The sequence below is a fragment of the Paralichthys olivaceus genome, chromosome 8 (genome assembly GCF_024713975.1).
Source record: "Paralichthys olivaceus isolate ysfri-2021 chromosome 8, ASM2471397v2, whole genome shotgun sequence".
Classification (NCBI taxonomy): domain Eukaryota; kingdom Metazoa; phylum Chordata; class Actinopteri; order Pleuronectiformes; family Paralichthyidae; genus Paralichthys; species Paralichthys olivaceus.
Genome location: NC_091100.1, coordinates 1,010,486 through 1,034,013, shown reverse-complemented (window position 1 = coordinate 1,034,013; position 23,528 = coordinate 1,010,486). Strand labels below are relative to the sequence as shown.

Genomic DNA, 23,528 nt, shown 5'->3' with positions numbered 1-23,528 from the left:
TCTCCCAGTCGTGAGATCCTGGACCAGCAGGACGGCATGATCGAGGACGACGGGCTCACCGGCCTCCTGCGTCTCGCCACCAGCGTCCTCAAGCACAAGCCGCCCTTCAAGTTCTCCCGCGAGGGGCAGGAGTTCCTGCGGGACGTCCACAACCTCCTCTTCCTCCTGCCCAGCCTGGCCGACCGCGCTCAGCCCAAGTGCAAATCCCACGCCGCCCGGGCCGCCGCCTACGACCTGCTGGTGGAGACGGTGAAGGGCTCGGTGGAGAACTACCGGCTCCTCCACAACTGGGTCATGTCCCAGCACATGCAGGGTGAGGACGCCGGCTGCCGCACCGGTCGTTTATTAGATTAAGTTCAGAAAACAGGAAAGACACTGACCGATCCTCGGCTTCCATCGTTTCACAGCCCGTTAACGCGTCACATTTATAAGAGCGGCGCTATTTAGAGTTTGCGCATGTGATTCGTATGAGTGCAGCAGTCTTCTGGTTGTTGTCGTGGGAAACTCGTCTGCAGGCTACACTCTGTGTCTGAAGTCCTGAAGGACGATGATCGGACTCAATTTGAGCTTTGCAACAGTGAAATCTGTCTTGATCTACAAGCCATTGTCCCTTCAGGTGGGATTGATGCTGGAGAGACAGAACATTCTGACCACAGCGGCCGAGACAACTCACACAAACACAAGAGCAGCAGCACAACAGAAACTCCATGTTGTTAAACCTCACCCTCGTTCTCCTCCCTGCAGCCTCTCACGCCCCGTACAAGTGGGACTACTGGCCCCACGACGACGTCCGGGCTGAGTGTCGCTTCGTGGGTCTGACCAACCTGGGAGCAACCTGCTACCTGGCCTCCACCATCCAGCAGCTCTACATGATCCCTGAGGCCCGTCAGGCCGTCTTCACCGCCAAGGTCAGTGCCTCGGAAGACGCACAGGAAGCTGCTCCTTCACTTTCAAGAAAGCATGTGGATTCTTATTGTGTGTCTGTGTGTGTGTGTGTGCAGTATGCTGAGGATATCAAACACAAGACCACGCTGCTGGAGCTGCAGAAGATGTTCACGTATCTCATGGTGAGTTTGTTCCTCTCATGTTTTCTTCTCATCCCACACCACTTTATATTTTACAGGATTGCTGCTGGGTGTTCTCTAAAGTCTCTCAGTCAGCTGGATGAAATAAGTCATCGGTTTAGCTTCTTGACCTCCGTGGTTCATGATGTGCTGTGCGTTTGATAATGCGGCCTATAACACTTCCTGTGATGTCATCCCCCTTCCTGTGTCTGTTCAGGAGAGTGAGAGGAAAGCGTACAACCCCCGACCCTTCTGTAAAACCTACACCATGGACAAACAGCCGCTCAACACCGGGGAGCAGAAGGACATGACGGAGTTCTTCACCGACCTCATCACCAAGATAGAGGAGATGTCGCAGGAGCTGGTAAACGCACACGCTCACTCGAATCAGACAATCTACGAGCGACAGGCATTAAACTGTGTCCTGTCCTCCTCTGGTCTGAGGAACCTTTCACACCTGATGTCTCTGAAACAAACCAGGTGTGAACGGGTCCCAGTTCAGTTATGATGGGGATTAGGTTTCAACAAAAAGAAACCTCTGATACTGACTTTGATATGACTTTGATAATATTTTACCCAAAATTCAACCAGCAGTTGATAAAAATGTGTTTCAGTCGTAATTAAAGATTCGCCTGTTTCTCTTGACTCTCAGAAAAACACAGTGAAGACTCTGTTCGGAGGCGTCATCACCAACAACGTGGTTTCTCTGGTGAGTTTGAGAATCATTTGATTTGAGGAATATTGAAATTTAAAGAATCTAGACTCTGCATTTTGACCTCAGATATTCTGAGCTTCAGCTCTTTTTCAATCTCTTCTCCATCCTGATTTATTTACATAGAGTCTAATTTACCGGTTCGTCTATTTCTGACCTTTGTAACGTTTGTTGTTATGAAAGAACTGAACTTGATCTTAAGAGTGTGAATCCAAATGTGGTTCGGGTTAACGTTTGTTGTTTGTCGTGCAGGACTGTGACCACGTCAGTCAGACGGCCGAGGAGTTTTACACGGTCCGATGTCAAGTAGCAGACATGAAGAACATTTACGTGAGTATAAAAACAAACTCTGCTGTGGAGAGCTCCGTGTTTTTGTTTCCAGCACATCCACACGCAGGGTGACTGACACGTCTCACACGAGCTCAGAAAACATAAATGCAAAAGTCACGATAAACAACGGAAACAATCAGAACATAAATGAGCGACAACGGACGTTTTGGATGCTCCTGTCGTTTCCTCACATGGACCAGGGGTTCCGCAGGAAACGTTCTGGAGCAACTGACGCTTACAGCCCCTCTGGAATGTTTCAGAAAATGTCCCGAGGGTCTGAGAACAGCTTCAATGCTCAGCAGAAAAGGTGATAAACAGTTTCTCCCTGTCGTCCGTTCAGGAATCTCTGGATGAGGTGACCATCAAGGACACTCTGGAGGGCGACAACATGTACACCTGCTCCCAGTGTGGCAAGAAGGTCCGCGCAGAGAAGAGGTGAGAAAGAAACTCCGATCTGTTTCAGCAGGGAGTCGCTCGTGTCCCTCGACCTCTCTGTCTCACCCGCTCTCTGTCCCTCTCTCCCACAGAGCCTGTTTCAAGAAGCTGCCTCGCATCCTGAGCTTCAACACCATGCGCTACACCTTCAACATGGTGACCATGATGAAGGAGAAGGTCAACACCCACTTTTCATTCCCCCTGCGGCTCGACATGACGCCGTACACCGAGGACTTCCTCATGGGGAAAGGGGAGCGGAAAGAGGGTTTGTCTGCACATTGAGATCTACAGACTGTGTCGTGGTGATGACTGCGTTTAATACGTTTCACAAGTGCAGGGAATCAAATATGAAAAGTCCAAAATCTGTATATTGGTTCTTTCAGTTCAGTCTTTGACTGTGATAATTAAAATCATCACAGCAAACTGCTCCAGTTAAAACTACAACTTTTCTCAACTTCACATCAAAAATGCTCTTAAACCTTTTTTTTTTTTTTTTTTTTTCCGGTCCGGTTGTTGTGTCGCAGGTTTTCGGGAAGACGGCGAGGCAAAGGTCACGGAGAGCTATGAGTACGACCTCATCGGTGTCACGGTGCACACGGGCACGGCTGACGGCGGCCACTACTACAGCTTCATCAGAGACATCGTCAACCCGCACGCCTACAAGAACAACAAGTGGTGAGAGAAGGAAACAACTTTCCAGGAGAATTCATGTTAGATTTTTAGTTTTCCAGACCAGCTGTGTATAAAACAAGCAAACTGCTCGCAGGTACCTGTTCAACGACGCAGAGGTGAAGCCCTTCGACTCAGCACAGCTGGCGTCCGAGTGCTTCGGAGGGGAGATGACGGTACGAGCTGCAGTCCGAGGAGAAGTGACGACACGTTGTTCCGCCCCTCACCTTTTTGATTTCACCGACTTTATTTTATCTTTTCAGACCAAAACCTACGACTCAGTCACTGACAAGTTCATGGATTTCTCTTTTGAGAAGGTGAGGAGGTTTTTTTTTTTTAATCATTTATTCCATTAAAGTTAAAACCACCAACACAGATGTGGAGAACGTAACGATGAAATATGAATCGTCCTCAGACGCACAGCGCCTACATGCTCTTCTACAAGAGAGTGGATCTGGAGGAGGAGAACGGGAAGGACTTTAACTTTGACGTCTCCCCTGATCTGCTCGAGGTAATTTCATCTACGTTGAATTCACTGAAGTCCTTTGTTTTCACACTGAAATCCTCTGACATGTCTTGTGTCTCTCAGTGGATCTGGCACGACAACATGCAGTTTCTCCAGGACAAGAACATATTTGAACACACCTACTTCGGGTGAGAATTAAAATAAACAGAAATGAAGTCATTATCTATAACCACAGATGAATATTTGTACAAATACGAACTCCACAAGCCTCAAGTTTCAGTCCTGTTTTGTCTTTTCTGTTTAGTTTCATGTGGCAGCTCTGCAGCAGCATCCCCAGCACTCTACCAGACCCTAAAGCTGTGTCCCTCATGACGGCCAAGGTGAGAAATCCTCCACGACAACGGATGTCTGCCGTAGATATTCATTTCTGAAGTTCAATTCAGATTGAACAGGAAGAGGAGATAGTAAAAACGAGGTTTATTGTTGTGTAAGGTGAAAACTATCCAGTTCAGTCTGAGATTTAAAGTTATTTCAAATCAGAGGTGGGAAGTTACGATGTACAGATTACTGTATTTAAGTTCAGCTCCTTGTTCTTCACTTAAATATTTGTTTTTCGAACAACTTCATATTTTCACATTTTAACACAAATATCTTTCAGAGGAAACATTTCACTTTTATACTTTGAGGACATTTCACAGTCTGAACTTTTATACTTTTATAACTGAGTTGTTTTAGCAGAACATTAAACAGAGATCGCTGTCGAGGAAAAGAGATAAATTTGTCTGAAACATGTGAATTGTCTTTTCTTTTTCAGCTCAGCACATCATTTGTTCTTGAGACTTTCATTCACTCTAAGGAGAAGGTAAATCACCTTTCATGATATTCTTATTATTATTATTTATTACCAACAGGTAGATCTGTATCATCTAGAGATGAGTGACGTAGATCACGCAGTAGATCTCTTACCTCCGTCAGGGCCCAACATCAGGCTGCACCAAATTACACACACAAACATCAGCCCCTGAACCGTCTCTGATTCTTTATCAGGACCCATGAATTATTCTCTCAGAATCTTATAAGTGAAAATATTGAATGAAAGAAAACATCCTGACTCTTAATGTGAAGGAAAATAAAAGTTTTCTCTCGGCCCGTGTCTCATCCTTCCACCAAGGTCAGTGGAAATCTGTGAAGTTTGATTTAATCCTGGTCGAGGCAAGATTGTCAGAGTGTGTACATGTATTCATTGTGTGTGTGTGTGTGTGTGTCTCCAGCCCACCATGCTGCAGTGGATCGAACTCCTGACCAAACAGTTCAACAACAGCCAGGCTGCCTGCGAGGTTTGTTCACACCTCTTTCATTTCACCGCAGTGCAGAAGGAGTTTGATCTGATTCGTCTCTCGAGTGTTTTTAATTCAACAGAAGTGTAAGAGAGTCGCTTTTCTCTGTTTCAGTGGTTTTTGGATCGAATGGCCGATGACAACTGGTGGCCGATGCAGATCCTGATTAAGTGCCCCAATCAGATAGTCAGACAGGTGAGCTGCTTGTCCCGGGAGTGTGCAGGTCTAGAAAAGTCTCTAACCCTAGCTCACTGCGGGAGATGGTTGTTTGCAACGATCGTGTTCAAATCGACCTGAAAACAAAACCATTGATTCTTATTTTCACTTGTACTTTGAGCTTCAACATGAGTCATTGCTACGGTGAGTTCTGTCAGATACATTAACTCTAACCTGATGTTTCCCAACGTCTTCCAGATGTTCCAGAGGTTGTGTATTCACGTCATCCAGAGGCTGCGGCCGGTTCACGCCCACCTCTACCTGCAGCCCGGCATGGAGGACGGGTACGTACCTCATTATTTCTGAATGAAGAAAGTTTCAGTTTTAATACCAGGTGTGATCAGCGAGCGTTTTAAAAGATTTGAATTAGAATTATTTTCCTTTTCTGTTCTTAAACCTCGAACTGTGAATAATTCCACGATCTCCAGAGACACATCGGGCGTCAGTGTAGTCGTGCCGTCAGAGGTGTGCAGCTCAATCACGCGTGGTTGTGTCTGTGAAGTCTGATGGCGACAGAGATCCAGGGAGGAGCCGCGTGTCGCTCAGAGTCTGGGACACTTCAGACTCGGAGAAAGATTCTGTGGCTCCACACGACCGAAACACACACTCAGCTCGGGCAGAGTCGAGAGGGACGGGGACTTTAATTCACTCTTTCATGGGATCTGAATGTCTTCTCCCCTCTCGTGTCTCAGCTCTGACGACATGGACGGTCCGGTGGAGGACATCGGCAGCCGCTCCTGCGTCACCCGCTTCGTTAAAACCCTCTTGTCCATCATGGAGCACGGAGTCAAGCCCCACAGCAAACACCTGACCGAGTACTTTGCTTTTCTCTACGAGTTCGCCAAGATGGGAGAGGAGGAGGTCAGTCTGAGCAGCCACACCCGTGAACGCTCACAAGCTGATATCACTGATAATAACAACAAACATGGGTCTTGATTTCCTGTGTTTTTAGGTGTAAAAGGTTAAATGAGGATAAAAAAATGAGATAAAGATATAACTTTATTAATCCCCATGGAAATGTATTTTGAATTGTTTCTACAATGTGATTTAATTTCCTATTTAAAGGCAGTAGACTCATTGTTAGTCTTTTTGTTGTGTCTACAGAGTCAGTTCTTGTTGTCACTACAAGCTATTTCCATCATGGTGCATTTCTACATGGGAACCAAAGGCCCCGAGAACGTGAGTTAAAACACCGATCAACAACTCATCAGTGTCTTTGTCTTAAAGCTGCTAACTTCTTATATTTATTCTTGAATGTGACCATCGAGTATTAAGTCATAGAGGATGAGCAGAGCAGATCCTGACCGATACCGATGTCGGGATGTAAACAAAGATTTGATTCAGATATATCAGCATCAATATTCCTGTTTATTTAACAGTTTAACCAAATATTAGAAATGTGTCATATGATTAATATTTAAAAAAACTCAAATACTAGCAAGTATATTGAACTGGACAAATAATCTGAATATTTAGAACCTGGTACAACCACAGGACAGTAATTCGACCTCTCACATTAAGTATTTTCTGCGTCATTTATTCTATAAAATAGAAGTTTTTACATCAGCAAACATAAACGTCGACATCGGCCGTTTGTTCAGTCGAGCTCCAGCACGGTAAATGACGAGTGTGTGCTCCTCAGCCTCAGGTGGAGGTGTTGTCAGAGGAGGAGGGGGAGGAGGAGGACGAGGAGGAGGACATCCTGTCTCTGGCGGAGGAGAAGTATCGTCCTGCAGCTCTGGAGAAGATGATCGCCCTCATCGCTCTGTTGGTGGAGCAGTCTCGGTCTGAGAGGTACGAGCACCGGTGGGGACCTTTAACTTTACTTCTGTGAACGAGGGGCTGAGCTCTGATGATGTTTCCGTCTGTGTGCAGACATCTGACTCTGTCTCAGAGCGACATGGCAGCGCTGACCGGAGGGAAAGGCTTCCCCTTCCTCTTCCAGCACATCAGAGACGGAATCAACATTAGACAAACCTGCAACCTCATCTTCAGCCTCTGTCGCTATAACAACCGCCTGGCCGAGCATGTAGGTGTATCGCACACACACACACTAACACACACACACACGTTGCTTGTGGTTCACAAACGTTTTGTTCTTGATCTCCTGGTTGTTTTCTGTGCAGATCGTGTCGATGCTCTTCACCTCCATCGCTAAGTTGACTCCAGAGGTAAGAAGCACGGAGACGGGACTCTTCGCTCAGATCGTCTCTGTTGATGTCGGCATTCATCCCTCTTTGTTTGTTTCCAGGCTGCTAATCCTTTCTTCAAGCTGCTGACGATGTTGATGGAGTTTGCTGGCGGACCACCGGGGATGCCCTCCTTCGCCTCCTTCATCCTGCAGAGGATCTGGGAGGTAAACTGAGCCGTCAACACTAGTTCATAACAAAGCCCTGAAGGATTTATACTAACGTGAGAGTAGAAACATTGCTTCGTACGGTAAAACTACTCAAATCTATTTCTACGTGCTGATTCCAGAAATCTGGATCCACATATCTCAAGATTTCCTCAGCTTCACACTTGACATGTGTTTTGTTCAGAGCCCAGTGAGGTGATAAACTTTGAACCTTTCCCGTGTGTTTTCTCTTCCAGGTGATCGAGTACAACCCGTCCCAGTGTCTGGACTGGCTGGCTGTGCAGACTCCCAGGAACAAGCTGGCCCACAGCTGGGTTCTGCAGAACATGGAGAACTGGGTGGAACGTTTTCTGCTGGCGCACAACTACCCCCGAGTCCGAACATGTAATTCACATTTACCCATCTGCCGTCCAGTCTGCTGCGTCTCCTTCGTATGACTCACACAGATTAGTTCAGTTGAAACCAAACTTAATTGTCAGAAGCGAAGTTGAATCTCAATCTGTGAAACTGACCCAGGAACAGCAGACACCAGTAAACACAGGAACACGAGCAAAACAATTTGTCCAGAACAAATAGACGAGAATGATTCAAATCCACTTGATGGTTGGTTCCCTCCTGATTCTGAGTCTGTTTCCTGCAGCGGCCGCGTACCTCCTCGTCTCCCTGATCCCCAGCAACTCCTTCCGCCAGATGTTCCGCTCCACGCGCTCGCTTCACCTGCCGACCCGAGAGCTGCCGCTGTCGCCCGACACCACCGTGGTCCTCCACCAGGTCTACAACCTGCTGCTGGGGCTGCTGGGACGCGCCAAGCTGTACGTGGACGCCAGCGTCCACGGCACCACCAAGCTGGTGCAGTACTTCAGCTTCATGACCTACTGCCTCATCTCCAAGACGGAGAAGCTCATGTTCTCCGGATACTTCATGGACCTGTGGAACCTCTTCCAGGTATGATCGTTTTCTCTCTCATCATTTTCTTCATCTCATTTTACAATCGAAGAAATATTCGATTAATGCGAAATTAAAGCAACACAGCGACATAAAAATACCAAACAACGTTTCTGCTCGTAAAACAAATGATTTCACGATCAAAAGGAAAATTGTTTCTGAATTGTTGCTGAAACACTCAGTCAGTTACTTACTTATCTTTATGAACTCTCCATGTGAATAAACAGAATCTGTAGCGAGGGACAAGATTTTGTGGCTTGAATCTTCTGGTTTGACCAATCAGGTTCGAGCTTTGGCGTGGAGAGGGGAAAGAGGCGGAGCATATTGGCTGATGTCAGACCTACGTTCATACACAGAAAACTGTTAGAGATGAGCCAAGAGGCCAACTTGTGTTTGGAGAAACGTTCGGCTGGTGAAGATTGTAAATCGAGTTCATAGAGAACATGAGACGGAGTCTTGGCCTGGACGTCCCCGTGTCTTCACTGGAAGACGCAGCATGTTGGCTGTTGCCCCCAGAGACTACTTCGTCTTCAGAGGACAGACGAGAGGCTCAGAGATTCATTTGTCGCTTCAGAACTCGGTTTATTGATTTGGTTGAAGTTTCAGTTTTTCAAAGAGAATTGTGAACATTTGGGGCATGAAGACGTGAGAAATCTAATTATAGTGTATTTATTCATTTATTACGTTTTTTAAGACTCAAGGTTTTCGCTCACTCGACACCTTGTTTTGTTCTATGACACATGTTCTCTCCTCGTGTGAAGCTTCTCTCGTGTTGACCGTGTTCCTCCCTCTGTCTTCAGCCCAAACTGTCGGAGCCGGCCATCGCCACCAACCACAACAAGCAGGCGCTGCTGTCCTTCTGGTACAACGTGTGCGTGGACTGTCCGGAGAACGTCCGGCTGGTGGTGCAGAACCCTGTGGTGACGAAGAACATCGCCTTCAACTACATCCTGGCCGACCACGACGACCAGGAGGTGGTGCTCTTCAACCGCGGCATGCTGCCCGCCTACTACGGCATCCTGCGCATGTGCTGCGAGCAGTCGCCCGCCTTCAGCCGCCAGCTCGCCTCCCACCAGAACATCCAGTGGGCGTTCAAGAACCTGACGCCACACGCCAGCCAGTACCCCGGGGTGGGTTTTTGTTTTGTGTCGAGTTCAGCCAGGGTGCCAGGGTTTCACCATCGAATCCAGCAAACTTCATGTCATCATCAAAAATATATCAAATTATAGAAAATCGTACAAATTTTAAAAACCCATAGTACATGATTTAAAAGTATGTCATCCATCTTCTCTGCTGTGTGCTGCCCCCTGCAGGCGGTGGAGGAGCTGTTCAACCTGATGCAGCTGTTTGTGGCTCAGCGAGCCGACATGAGAGAAGAAGAACTTGAGGACGTCAAACAGTTTAAGAAAACCACGATCAGCTGTTACCTGCGCTGCCTGGACGGACGCTCCTGCTGGACGACGCTCATCAGGTCAGGACACACACGCACGCACGCACACACACACACACACACACACACACACACACACACTCTTGAACATGCTGGCTGGATCTAAATGTTGGTTCTGCTGTTCCTCTCAGTGCCTTCAGGGTTCTGCTGGAGAACGACGAGGACCGCCTGCTGGTGGTTTTCAACAGAGGACTCATCCTCATGACTGAGGTAGGTCCAGAGGACGAGCTGATGTTTAACTGACTCGGACCTCTGAGTTCTCGGGTGTGAACGCAGCTTAACTTGGTCCAGTTGTTTAGTAAAGAAGAGGATTCTCTCTGTGGTTTGTTCCCTGCAGTCGTTCAACACGCTGCACATGATGTACCACGAGGCCACGGCGTGCCACGTCACCGGAGACCTGGTGGAGCTGCTCTCCATCTTCCTGTCGGTCCTCAAAGCCACGCGGCCGTACCTGCAGCGCAAAGGTCAGACGAGAAGCTGAGGGAACGCTGGTGAAGCCACGAGAGCCGGGGCGACTTCTGCTGCTCAACACATATGATTCAATGAAACACCTACAGAAGCGTACTCTCAGTGACGACCTTTGACCCCGTGTTTCTCTGTCTTGTCCAGATGTGAAGCAGGCTCTGATCCAGTGGCAGGAGAGAATCGACTTCGCCCACAAGCTGCTCACCCTCCTCAACTCGTACAGTCCACCCGAGCTCCGCAACGCCTGCCTGGGTAAACATGACGACACTTTAGAATCCGTTTGATGTTTGAGTGACTGCGATCGAGCCGACGGACGAGGAGCTGTTTGTTTTAACTGTCCTGTGTCGTCCTTGTTACTTCTGCTTCCTGCAGACGTCCTGAAGGAACTCGTTCTGCTGAGTCCTCACGACTTCCTGCACACGCTGGTTCCCTTCCTGCAGCACAACCACTGCACCTACCACCACAGCAACATCCCCAGTGAGACGCTGCCTCCTCTTCCTCCTCTTCTTCCTCCTCTTCCTCCTCTCTGATCTTAATGATTCAAGTTTCTTTGCATCCTTTAACTTTTAATCTGAACGTCAACGAAGAATCTAAAATACAAAATTATTCAGAAAACTTCGAGTGTAAACAAAAGTACATTTCATGTGATTTCAGTTTGATGTTTACATGAAGTGAAAATCTCACAGATTCCACCTCATAGTTTAAAACATCTTTTATGAACAGAACATCACTTAGCAGATCTCACTTCTCCGCCAACGTCCAACAGTCGAGTCGGACCCGGACAACCTGCTGCTGCTTCACAGGACAAACACTCACTACACAACATGTCGCACAACATGTCGCACAATTCATGTGTGAAGATACTCAGATATCGCTCGAGTTTTTTTTACCTCGTGTTGACATCAGGTTAAATTGTTCTCGTTGTTTGTCTGACTCTTGTTTTGTGTTTGACTCTCGTCGTGTGTGTGTGTGTGTGTGTGTGTGTTCTCTCAGTGTCGTTCGGCCCGTACCTGCCCTGCAGAGAGAACATCAAGCTGATGGGAGCCAAAAACAACATCCGGCCTCCGAGACCGGAGCTCAACATGTGTCTCCTGCCCTCGATGGTGGAGAGCAGCAAGGTACAGACGTCCAACCTCTGTCCGTCACGTTCGCTCAGTCACGTTAAACTTCACTTCCTGAAATCAAGTGAACTCTCTCTCTCTGTGTCTCTCTCTCTCACTCTCTCTCTGTCTCTCTGTCTCTCTCTCTCTCTCTCTCTGTCTCTCAGGGTAAAGACGAGGTGTACGACCGGATGCTGCTGGATTACTTCCTGTCCTACCACCAGTTCATCCACCTCCTGTGTCGCGTCGCCATCAACTGCGAGAAATTCACCGACACTCTCGTCAAACTCAGTACGTACGATCGAATCTAAAAAAAAATAAATAAAACCAGAAAAACAAACGTGTTTCATGAATATCTCCGACAGGGTTTTGGGAGATGTTTCGTATTCAGAGAGAGAAAATCTGAATCTTAAGTTTTAAAACACGAGAGATTCTCTGACATGAAAGTAAAAAAACTAATTTACAAGAATAAAATTAAATTCACAAATTTATGAAAATTTTTATTTGAATCTCTGGATTTAAAAGATATTTTTAACTTGGTTCTCAAACATTCTCAGAAGTTTCCATGCTTCATTCATTGTTGTTCCTTTGCACCAGCGACACCTTGTGGCCAGAGACATCATTTTTTTTCAGGTTGTCTGAAATCTTAAGAACAGCTCGAGGGAATTTCTTCTTTCTCGACTCGAGGATGAACTGATAAGAATTTGGAGGTCAAAGGTCACGAAGCACATTTTCACAGAAAGAAAACGTCTTTAGACTGAAACAGTTTGATGCCGGGGAACAAACAGAGCAGCCACCTCATCATTCCATTCTACTCTGTCCCTGTTTTATTATTTTACACTGTCTATTTTATTCATATTAATTTTCTTCAACTTATCTATTGATTTAAATTCAGATTTTATCCTTTTGTTCTTTTACATCTTTTAAATCTGTTTTATGAAATGTGTTTCAGGTGTGTTAATAGCGTACGAGGGACTTCCTCTTCACCTCGCTCTGTTCCCCAAGCTGTGGACGGAGCTCTGCCAGTCACAGGTAAATGACCCTGCTCTGTTTTCATCCATCGTCCGGTCGAGTGAAGACGCTGCGCTCGTGTTGTCAGTGACTCGGTCGTTGTCTCTTCAGTCTGTTTTGGCCAAAACGTGTGTGAAGCTGCTGTGTGACGATCCGGCGTTCAGCGAGTACATCAAGTGCATCCTGATGGACGAGAGGATGTTTCTCAACAACAACGTGGCGTACTCCTTCCTCACCTACTTCCTGCACAAGGTACGACTGTCGTCACCGTTTGTATCTTTCTGAGCTTTTGTCATTTCTTTTCTTTACAGTTTTTCTACAGATCAGAATCGGAGCGACTGGTTTATCGTCTTTCACAGACGAAACAGCGGCAGCATTCATGAACCAAGACTTTTAAATTGTACTTCAATCTCTTCACGTTCTAAATGTTTGGTTGGACGTGTTTTTTTATTTTATTTTGTTATTTATGGTTGAGCTGTAAAATATCAAACCTCGATTACATTTCTCTTTCATCAGGGTTTGATCCGAATATATGGAGAAGATGTGTTTTTGCCGTGAAATCGTTGAGTCTCTGATCAAATCGTTTGTTTCTGTCACTAGGAAACGTTTCATTAGTTTTCGTGTGATCGTTAATCACTGGGTTGTTTGTGTGCAGGTCCAGGTCCTGTCTGCTCCCAGCTGCTCCAACCTCATCAGTGTTTTGGTGACGAACCTCCTGAGTGAACAGAGCAGCCTGCAGCCCGAGCTCGCCGCTCACCGCCTGGAGCTCAGCAAGACGAGCGGCCTGCTCAACGCTGTACGAACACACACACACACACACACACACACACACACACACACACACACACACACACACTCATATACACACACACACTCATATACACACACACACTCACAAACCTCTCCTTCTTCTTTTTTCTCTCTGCTCCGTTAGGACCTGAGGGCGTTGGTGCTGCTGCTGTCCGTCCAGCCGCCTCAGGTCATTGACCCCGCCCTCTGCCCCGCCCTGCAGGAGCTGCTGGGCCGCTGTCGTGTTTGCGTTCAGCAGCGCAGCGTTCTGGAGCTGGAGGCCAAGGACCACAAGGCCAAAGGTACAACACACACACACACACACACACAGAGCGTTTGTTTCCTGGTTGGTGAAAAGTTTCTATTCTTATGTGACTATGAGAAAACAAAAAAATAGTTTTTAGTTACTGAAATTCTCAGAAATGAGGATTAACAGCTTCTCTCTCTCTCTCTCTCTCTCTCTCTTTCTTTCTCTTTCTCTCTCTCTCTCTTTCTCTCTCTTTCTCTTTCTCTCTCTCTCTCTCTCTCTCTCTCTCTCTCTCTCTCTCTCTCTCTCTCTCTCTCTCTCTCTCTGTCAGCTGAGGAGGAAGGAGCGACCCCGGTGAAGCGGCGGAGGGTGAGCAGTGATGACGACCGAGCCGGTGACACAGCGGCGCCGCTCTGTGTGGCCTCCACCTCCTCTTCCTCTATTCTCCCGCCCTGCAGTGAGCTGAAGCCCGACCACCAGGAGGCGCTGACGCCCACCAGCACCTCAGACACAGAGACCCGAGACTCCTCCTCACTGATCGACCCGGGTACTGAACAGGACCCGCCCTCCCCCGACCCTGCCCCCTCCTCTGGAAACCTGGACTCCTCCCCCAAGGAGGAGAAGATGGAGGCTTCTTCATCGTCGTCCTCCTCCTCGTTCTCCTCCTCCTCCTCCCTGCTGCAGGAGGCGTTTGTTCAGGGAGAAGAACCTGAGCCGCCGCGATGCGTGGCGACGGGGGAGGGGCAGCGGGAGGAGGGGCAGGGTGAGGCGATGATGTCTGGCTCCTCAGAGGAAGTGAAGGAGGAGAAAGAGATGGCCGCCAAGACCAGCAGCAGCTCGGCCCCGCCTCTCTCAGAGGACGCCGCCTTCCCATCTGCCCTTGGGTTGGTGGGGGAGGGGTCAGAGGGCTGCAGTGCTCACGCCCCCCAGGTGTTTCCAAGCGCCGGCCCCCCACCTGACATGCTGGACATGCTGTACAGGACAGTGGAAGCCACTATCGCCATAGTTACCAAACTGTCCGTAAAGGACCCGCCCTCTTCATGACATCATCAACTCACAGCCGCCATGAGATCTTGAGCGAAAACTTTTTTTTTTCTCTCTCTTTTAAAAAAATTTGAATTCAGCTCCGAGGGAGAAAAAACATTTTCCTGTTTCCTCCTCCTCCTCTTCTTCTTCTTCTTCTTCTTCTTCTTCTGCTGTTTGTGTGCTGCTGTTCGTCGCCTTCAGCTGATGTTCAGTCGGTGGGTTTTTCCAGCTTTCAGTGGCTCCTCCCCTTCTCATCTCGCTCCGCTAATGTCCGACTCCGCAGCCGAGCCCTCGTTTGACAAAAAGAAGAAAGTCGTTCAAGCTACAGCACATTGATTTCAAAGGGCAAAAAAAGTTTTTGTTCTGTTGGTTGTTTTGTTTGTGTGTGTGTGTGTGTGTGTGTGTGCGAGCGCGTGTGTGAGCGTGTGTGTGAGCGTGTGTGTGTGTGTGTTTTATACTGATTTGAATTTGTTTTGAAAAGTGATTTTATTTGAGGTTTGCTGTAACGGGGAAAGGTTTACAGGACTTTTGTCTCCTCTGTTTGTAATTTAATTTTATTGCATTTTTACTGTGTATGAAAATGGTCGTCCTCTGTGCCAGTTTTGTACTTTATGAACGAGGCAAAAGAAAATGTTGCCTTGATTTTTCTGTGGTTTAATTATCCAGAAATTAAGTTTACCTGTAAATTAAGAGAACCACAAGAAACTTGATTCTGTAAAGAATCCTCTCTAGTCATTGCCTGAAGGTGTATATGAAAACTATATAAATATATATATAAATATCTTTATATATATATGAGTATATAAAAGCGGTGCTTTATTTGACTGTGGTTGAAATAAAGCCGCCATGTTGGACCAGCTGGAGCTTTTATTTTCTTTACTGAAGTACATTCCATAATCTATTGTTTCTTTTGGCTTCTTCTGCTGTGTTCTGATTCTCCTGATTTTATTTTAATAGAGAATAAATTAATAAAACCGTTTTAATAAGAAGAATTGTGACCTGAAACTCGTCTGGAGCTGTGAGGGTTTTTCTTTCCGCTGTTGAAGTTGATTCTTTCAGGTTCGTTTCTGCAGCGGAGACGAACAGGAAGAGGAACGATCATGAAACCTGAGTAAGGAACTTTTCTTTTTCTCTTTGACGTGACGTCGACTCCTGAAGCTTTTGAAACAGATTTTTGAGAAGCAAACAAATGAACCTTTTCTGTGTTTGAGTTTAACGACATTAACGTTCTAACATGATCACATGACGATGACATGATGTCTACCTCCTTCAGCATTAGCATGTTAGCTGTGTAGCTAACCGAGGAGGAATTTATCACCTTTTCATTACAGTTCGTTAAATATAAATAGATCAATTTAGATAAAAATGGATAAATGTATAAAGATGGGCGACATGACAGCTGCCCCCTGGTGTCTGGCTGCAGTGTAGCTCATAAACCTCCTCCATGTTAGCAGATGGGACCTGGACCAGACTAAAACTCAAAGTAGACGTTAAATAAATGTTTCTGTTCAAAAGTTTGTTCAAGTTTCCGATCAGTTTGGTTTGAATCAGTTATTTGATGATTTAGAAACAGGCTGAGACGTGACTGACAGCTGACTCTGACTCCTGATTGACAGCTGACTCCTGATTGACAGCTGACTCTGACTCCTGATTGACAGCTGACTCTGACTCCTGCCCTTGTATCCTGGTTGTTCTGAGCTCAGTTCCAACGTCCACCCTGAAGAGCTCGTGCGTCAGTGAGGCCTCAGGTTCGTCCTGTGAAATCATAAAGTGCGTCTGGACTCGCAGACTTGATGCACGGTTTCCGTAAGTCTTTAGCAAAAGGGAATTACCCAGAGTTCACAGCGTTGCGGCGTGGGCAAACTAACTGAACGGCGATGTAACAATAAACAAACCTGGAAGGAGCATCCAGCTCCGACGTAGACTTTTGGAAAGTATAAACACGCAGCTCCGTTCACAGCTGGAATCTCAGCATTTTTAATGTTCTTAAATATCGTCTTTCTTCCACTGCTCATGTTTGAACCAGAAAAAGTCAAAGTGCGTGTTTGTGCTGTGAACACGTCTCTGCTCGTTCTTCTCCTTTTCTTAATCTCCATCTTCAGTCTGCTCATCGGTCCTCGTGTGGAAACTGTCGTCTCACTCTGACGTGCAGATCCACGATGGAGATTAACAAGAAAGAGGAAGGTTTGAGCGCTCAGGTCACGACAGCAACAAAATCCTCCACGTTTCAGATTTTGAACTTGGTCCAAAACTGGTTTCACAACAACAATTGTTTGTTTGACCTGAAACTGATTTCATCATAAAAAGAACATTCGATTTTCTTGGTTCCTTCTATCAGTCAATTACAGGTTTTCACAATTGTTAAAACACATTTTTTTTTAATTCTCCTTTTCTCAGAATTCTAAACACAAAACTCTTTTCTCAAACTACTCTCACCAAACCTCTGATTCTCACACCATCGCCTCAGAACAGTTTCACATGTGCTCAAACCTGAACAATGTTGTCAGACGAGTCGGTCAAAACAGAAAAACTGCAGAGCTGTCATCAAACACTTCACCAGAAAAACAGAAAACAGTGATCGAGGCCTGTTGCTCATGGAGAAATGTTCATTGGTCACAATAAAGAACTTTACACAGTTGATCATTGAGCTTCGTTGAGCGTCATCCTGTCTTTGGGCTGGGTCAGGACACAGCTCTTCATCCACATCACACGTTGTATTTCCAGGCAACGGGGGAAAAAACCCTCGTGCTCCGTACCCAGCCCTGACACTTCTCCTCACCAGCCTCATCACAGGCTCGTTCCATGGACTCGAGAAGATTACAGTCAGCCTGGAGCAGGGCTGTCGCTCGTACACCTTCCATCTCCTCTGTTGCATCGAGGAAGGGAGAGTACGGTGGCACGTATAGGTTAAATGGCAGTAGCCCGAATGTCATCAGAAATTGCCTCTCTTCGTCTCCCTCCTCTTCCTCTGCCTCCTTCTTGTCCTCCGCCTCCACCTCCTCTTACACACACTCGTCCTCTGTGTCTCAGATCCATTGTTGTCGTGAGCCTGCAGGACCAACCTGCTGCACTCTGAACTTACATTGGTTTTCATGTTGTCACGACATGAAGAGAAACAAGTGGGATCAAGTTTGAATCGTTGTGTTCAGTGGACGACACGTGTTTCACTTGTTCAAAGGTTTTTATCGTCATCTGCACAACAGATACATGTTGGCGACGAAAATCTTAAATCTCAGGCACCTCAAGCAACTCGACATGCAAGTGTCATAAAATAAGATAAGAGTAAGTAAAAATACAATAACATACACTAGTGCAATGAAACAATAAGTACAAATGTCAGTACTAGTGCAAAAAAAAAATTAAGTAAGCGTTATAAGGTGCAAAAGAACAAAATAAACATTATAATAAAGTAATAAAACTTTATAAGGTGCTGAATGAGATATATACATGTCAGACTTAGTTTAGCAGCGGTTATGGGGAGGAATGGACAGATATGAATTATTGCACTCTTTGTATTTTTATATTGGTAGGAAATATGATGAATAGAAACGCGCTGACAGAATGAGAATTATTGTAAACTAAATAAATAAATATCAATTATTGCTAATGAATATTATAATGTTGAAATAAGTTGTTTTAAACGGATGTAGTGACTTCCACAGAGCTCAGGAGCTCAGCAGTCTTACAGCCTGTGGGATCAAACTGTCCCTGAGTCTCGAGGTCTTGGTCCGGACGCTGCGGTACCGTCTGCCAGACGGCAGCAGAGAGAGGAGCTTGTTGCTGGGGTGATGGGGGTCTTTCAGTCTCCTGTGAGCCTTCGTCCTACAACGCTCATATTTTGCCGCTGGTTTTTACCGTTATGCGTCACAAGTGCATCACAGTGACAACTGTGTTTTATTGCACGAGAGTGTGTTTAGAGTTTTGCAAAAGGAAGGACTGAGATCTGCAGATAGCGTTTTACTCTGTGAGGATAGTTTATGGTTTTGTCAAAATGATGCTCAATTCAGTGACTGAGTTTAGACAACTGAGCAGGAATTAGTGTTTTAGCAATTCAGAAAAACTAACTGTGGATCTCAGCTCGAGGGTTTATTCTTCTGATTGATTCAATAATCTGACGAGGCCCCTCAGGCTCCAGCTGTTCTTGGAAATACTTGTATCTGAACTCGTCCGCACCTTCATGAAGTGACAACGCAAAACAAGAGAAATGTGACAGACAAGAAAAGACCTCCCATGGTATCTTAACTTCCTTATTTCAAAATGCAAAATGTTTTCTATCGTCTTCCTTGTTCTGAGGAATATGTTCAAATAAGGTCACAACACCGGACTCCTGGTCGAGTATAAAAGTCTTCTGTCCCTCTGACGAGATTCACTGACTCCGTCCATCTGAAGAAACCTCAACAGCGACGTCTGACAACTTCTCCAACGAGGAGGTAAATAGACTTCAGGTCATTTCACTCTGGAGGGCAACATGTCTCTTTTTGTCTAATGTCGTCTCTTATCAGACAAATTGTAAAAGGGACATTTTCACAAATGTTTTTTTTCGAAAGCCATGTATGAGGTACGGAAGCAAAGAGCAGCCAAAGCTACGATTATTTAATAAAATCTATTCTTATTTACTGTCCTTATTTATTCTATACAGCCCTGACGGATGCGTATATAACTGAGGTTTGATTTTTGAACTTATTCGTTTTTACAGTTTAACAAACTTTATTGAAAACTAACTAAATAAAAAGAACCAAATATAGAAAACTTAAATTAAGATGAAACGTATCAGATGAAATACAGTTTTTTCCGTGTTTATTGTGTAAAGTAAGTTTTCATGTTGGCCGACATTAACGTCACACGTCTGAAGACCCCCCCCCCCACCCATTCATGTTAACGGGTGAATGGGTGAATCATCCATCTTACTCAGATGTGGAGAAACCATTGTACTATTCCAGTTCCATACATACGTAGTACATACAAACTGTATGTACTACGTATGTATAATAGTATTGACCTCCATAATTCACTGTCTTTATTAAAAGAAACATCGATAGAGCAGCCGAACTACGATTAGGTTTGTTTTGTGAGATTAAACTGTCTCCTCATGAAAACACATTCGGATCTGATCTAATATCAGTTCTTCTAAAGATCAGTTTCCTGAAGAGAATTATTTTCATCAAGATCCATGAATGAACCAGAATTTAATTTGAAATCAACAAAAGATGTTGAAAAAAGTCCAAACAAATGCAGATGAAGTAAAAACTGATCTGAGTTCAGATATCGTGTTAATAAACCTGATCTGAGTTCAGATATCGTGTTAAACCTGATCTGAGTTCAGATATCGTGTTAATAAACCTGATCTGAGTTCAGATATCGTGTTAATAAACCTGATCTGAGTTCAGATATCGTGTTAATAAACCTGATCTGAGTTCAGATTATGTTAATAAAGCTGATCTGAGTTCAGATATCGTGTTAATAAACCTGATCTGAGTTCAGATATCGTGTTAAACCTGATCTGAGTTCAGATATCGTGTTAATAAACCTGATCTGAGTTCAGATATCGTGTTAATAAACCTGATCTGTGTTCAGATATCGTGTTAATAAACCTGATCTGAGTTCAGATATCGTGTTAATAAACCTGATCTGAGTTCAGATATCGTGTTAATAAACCTGATCTGAGTTCAGATATCGTGTTAATAAACCTGATCTGAGTTCAGATTATGTTAATAAAGCTGATCTGAGTTCAGATATCGTGTTAATAAACCTGATCTGAGTTCAGATATCGTGTTAAACCTGATCTGAGTTCAGATATCGTGTTAATAAACCTGATCTGTGTTCAGATATCGTGTTAATAAACCTGATCTGTGTTCAGATATCGTGTTAATAAACCTGATCTGAGTTCAGATATCGTGTTAATAAACCTGATCTGTGTTCAGATATCGTGTTAATAAACCTGATCTGAGTTCAGATATCGTGTTAATAAACCTGATCTGTGTTCAGATTATGTTAATAAACCTGATCTGAGTTCAGATTATGTTAATAAACCTGATCTGAGTTCAGATTATGTTAATAAACCTGATCTGAGTTCAGATTATGTTAATAAACCTGATCTGAGTTCAGATTATGTTAATAAACCTGATCTGTGTTCAGATGGCCGCCTGGTGTCGGATCCTGGTCGTGCTCCTGTTCTTCCTCGTGTGGACTGAACACAGTTTTGCTGATGTGGATCAGAACCAACTCACATTGTTGGTAAAAGGCATCTTGAGAGAGTGAGTCAACTTCTGAATCCTGAACTGATGATGTTTACATGAACAATAATAATCTGAATTAACCTCATTCTGAATATTATTCTGATTATGCTAATGAGCAGCCAGCCCCCAGGGGGCGATCAAGAGCTTCAGTATCACTTTCTGAGGCTGACATGTCGTCCATGTTTACGGTTTATGGTCGTTGCTGTGACACGACCTTCAGTTTGTAACAAACATGTGTGACCCCATTTACAGGTACAAGGTAAATCGCATGTTCAGTCTGGCCATGAGCATCCCTGAGAACCAGAACCAGAACCAGAACCAGAAGCAGAAGCAGAAGCAGAACAAGAACCAGAACCAGAACAAGAACCAGAACCAGAACAAGAACCAGAACCAGAAGCAGAAGCAGAACCAGAACCAGAACCAGAACAAGAAGCAGAACCAGAAGCAGAACCAGAACCAGAACAAGAACCACAACCAGAACCAGAAGCAGAACCAGAACCAGAACCAGAAGCAGAACCAGAACCAGAACCAGAACCAGAACCAGAACCTGAACAAGAACCAGAACCAGAACAAGAAGCAGAACCAGAACCAGAACAAGAACCACAACCAGAACCAGAACCAGAAGCAGAACCAGAACAAGAACCAGAACCAGAACCAGAACAAGAACCACAACCAGAACCAGAACCAGAAGCAGAAGCAGAACCAGAACCAGAAGCAGAACCAGAACCAGAACCAGAAGCAGAACCAGAACCAGAACCAGAAGCAGAAGCAGAACCAGAACCAGAAGCAGAACCAGAACCAGAACGTTAACCAAATCATCCAAGAAGTCTTGAAAAGTGACCCTGCTGACAACGTGAAGAACACGATCAACAGTGATGAAGTGTACGTCGGCAGTAGGGTGGTTGCAGCCGGAGTTCTGAAACAGACGAAGGATCATGCGGAGTCACGCGTTGTGGACCAGTTGGACAAGTTGTTCAACAGTCCTCAAGTCAATGATCAGGATTTGTTGCTTTTCTATGTTTATGCCTCCCCATGTGTTGAAAAATGTACAAATGATAAACACCCGGTAAACATCCTCGACAGGATCAATCACATTCGGAAATGGAAACATTACGCAGTTGTGTTTTCTAAAATATTCAAACCCAGAAGTGGTGAGGAGAACACGGTGGCAGAGCGCACTGAAGCTCTTCAGCAACTCGCAAACTACCAAGGTCATCAAGGTCCAATTGGTCAAGACAACATATTCCGCTGTGACCAGAATAATCAGTGCGTCAGGTGCTTTCGTAACGGTGTGGTTGAACACTACTGTGTTTCAGATGATCCGCAGCCTGTTACCGGCCAAATCAAGACTTCCGCTTCCAGATACACTCGGCCTCAGCCAGGTGGCTCCTCCTTGCAGACGGGTGTTAACATGAATACAGGTCGAGGGCGGGGCATGAATAAACAACGGGGGGGCAGAGAGGTAAGGGACGTCAGTGGTAATACAGGCGACGGCTCTTCACAAGGTATCTTAGAGAGCAACCAGGGAGCTGAGGATGATGGGAAAGGAAGTGAGGTTGCGACCGGTGAAGGTGTCTCTCTATCACAAACGGGTTCGGATGATGGCAAAGGAGGTGATTTAAGTAGAGCAGACGATGAATCGTCCTCACAAATAGGCTTCGATTTTGGCGATGGAAATGGAAAAGTGAGAGGAGGGAAAGGAAAGAAAGGAAAAGTGAGAGGAGGGAAAAGAAAGAAAGGAAAAGGGAGAGGAAGGAAAGGAAAGAAAGGAAAAGGGAGAGGAGGGAAAAGAAAGAAAGGAAAAGGGAGAGGAAGGAAAGGAAAGAAAGGAAAGTGGAGCAGACGAGGAAGGAGGAGAAACCGAACACGTGGTAGACGACCAGGTTTGGACCAGGTTTGGTTTTTTGAGAAGTAAACAAATGAACGACAGGACCGAGTCTGTGTTTATGCTTTGAGTTAACGACATTGGCTTTCTAACACGATCACATGATATTGCCATGATTAGCGTGTTAGCTGTGCAGCTAACCAATAAGAAGTGAAATGTTTAACTTTAGAACTTCTTGACTGTTCATTGAGTGTCTGTAAACAGATACATAAAGATAAATGTATAAAGATGGACGACATGACAGCCACCAAAAGTGAAACCAAAGCGCCTCAATCGCCCCCCGGTGGCTGGCTGCAGTATAGGTCATAAACTCCTCCTCCTCCGTGTTAGCAGATGTGACATGGGTCAAATTAAAAATACTGAATAAACGTTAAATAAATGGCTCCTGAACATTTCTGTCACTTCAGGTCGTTCTTATCGCGCTGACTGTTTCTGATCAGATTAGTTTCAGTTTTAGTTATTTGATGATATATAAACAGGACGTTTATATATCATCAGGAAGTGAAGCTGCGTCGTTCATCTTTATTTACAATCTATCTTCTGGACCAAGATCCACGACAACCTGCTGATGTAATCTATATAATCAGATCTATGTACGATGCATCACTGAGTTTCCTGATGTTCTGTTTTTTCTGATTAAAGCTTTGCTCAGCATCCACTCGTGTGTGTGTGTGTGTGTGTGTGTGTGTGTGTGTGTGTGTGTGTGTGTGTGTGTGTGTGTTATATTACTGTCAAAGAGCAGCCTCCGGTGGCTGGCTGCAGTATAGGTCATAAACTCCTCCTCCTCCA

General features: G+C 45.3%; 2 protein-coding genes across 4 annotated transcripts in view; both read left to right on the top strand.

The window, feature by feature from the left end:
- The window catches only part of usp34 (ubiquitin specific peptidase 34), a 41,177-nt gene extending 25,702 nt beyond the window's left edge, over nt 1–15,475 (top strand). For both annotated transcript variants that reach the window (XM_069530373.1, XM_069530372.1), the window contains exons 40-78: nt 9–313; nt 745–908; nt 1,002–1,067; nt 1,282–1,428; nt 1,717–1,773; nt 2,029–2,106; nt 2,447–2,541; nt 2,634–2,806; nt 3,066–3,216; nt 3,308–3,386; nt 3,474–3,527; nt 3,626–3,721; nt 3,800–3,864; nt 3,981–4,056; nt 4,491–4,538; nt 4,948–5,013; nt 5,128–5,208; nt 5,428–5,513; nt 5,922–6,090; nt 6,334–6,408; nt 6,872–7,023; nt 7,105–7,258; nt 7,356–7,400; nt 7,481–7,585; nt 7,822–7,969; nt 8,226–8,530; nt 9,331–9,660; nt 9,844–10,001; nt 10,112–10,190; nt 10,318–10,444; nt 10,590–10,697; nt 10,818–10,922; nt 11,439–11,563; nt 11,713–11,836; nt 12,498–12,577; nt 12,668–12,808; nt 13,212–13,352; nt 13,491–13,647; nt 13,924–15,475. In XM_069530373.1, the coding sequence (XP_069386474.1) occupies nt 9–313; nt 745–908; nt 1,002–1,067; nt 1,282–1,428; nt 1,717–1,773; nt 2,029–2,106; nt 2,447–2,541; nt 2,634–2,806; nt 3,066–3,216; nt 3,308–3,386; nt 3,474–3,527; nt 3,626–3,721; nt 3,800–3,864; nt 3,981–4,056; nt 4,491–4,538; nt 4,948–5,013; nt 5,128–5,208; nt 5,428–5,513; nt 5,922–6,090; nt 6,334–6,408; nt 6,872–7,023; nt 7,105–7,258; nt 7,356–7,400; nt 7,481–7,585; nt 7,822–7,969; nt 8,226–8,530; nt 9,331–9,660; nt 9,844–10,001; nt 10,112–10,190; nt 10,318–10,444; nt 10,590–10,697; nt 10,818–10,922; nt 11,439–11,563; nt 11,713–11,836; nt 12,498–12,577; nt 12,668–12,808; nt 13,212–13,352; nt 13,491–13,647; nt 13,924–14,636 (5,428 nt within the window). In that variant the 3' untranslated portion in view covers nt 14,637–15,475. The remainder of the gene's footprint in view (nt 1–8; nt 314–744; nt 909–1,001; nt 1,068–1,281; nt 1,429–1,716; nt 1,774–2,028; nt 2,107–2,446; nt 2,542–2,633; nt 2,807–3,065; nt 3,217–3,307; nt 3,387–3,473; nt 3,528–3,625; nt 3,722–3,799; nt 3,865–3,980; nt 4,057–4,490; nt 4,539–4,947; nt 5,014–5,127; nt 5,209–5,427; nt 5,514–5,921; nt 6,091–6,333; nt 6,409–6,871; nt 7,024–7,104; nt 7,259–7,355; nt 7,401–7,480; nt 7,586–7,821; nt 7,970–8,225; nt 8,531–9,330; nt 9,661–9,843; nt 10,002–10,111; nt 10,191–10,317; nt 10,445–10,589; nt 10,698–10,817; nt 10,923–11,438; nt 11,564–11,712; nt 11,837–12,497; nt 12,578–12,667; nt 12,809–13,211; nt 13,353–13,490; nt 13,648–13,923) is intronic.
- A 3,389-nt stretch (nt 15,476–18,864) lies between these two features.
- On the top strand, nt 18,865–23,397 carry LOC109645361 (uncharacterized). 2 transcript variants are annotated; one of them, XM_069530367.1, is made up of 4 exons: nt 18,894–19,048; nt 20,754–20,872; nt 21,107–22,404; nt 22,468–23,397. In XM_069530367.1, exons 2-4 carry the CDS (start codon nt 20,754–20,756, stop codon nt 22,767–22,769), a joined length of 1,719 nt encoding a protein of 572 aa, XP_069386468.1. In that variant the 5' UTR covers nt 18,894–19,048; the 3' UTR covers nt 22,770–23,397. The 2 variants fall into 2 exon arrangements, with proteins under 2 accessions (XP_069386467.1, XP_069386468.1); XM_069530366.1 differs by having other exon boundaries at nt 18,865–19,048; nt 21,107–23,397.
- Nucleotides 23,398–23,528: the final 131 nt, after the last annotated feature.

Coding starts and splice junctions, on each gene's coding strand:
- LOC109645361 (XM_069530366.1), top strand. CDS start 20,754: ATGGCCGCCTGGTGTCGGATCCTGGTCGTGCTCCTGTTCTTCCTCGTG. Junction 20,873..21,106: donor GTAAAAGGCATCTTGAGAGA/GTGAGTCAACTT, acceptor CCCCATTTACAG/GTACAAGGTAAATCGCATGT.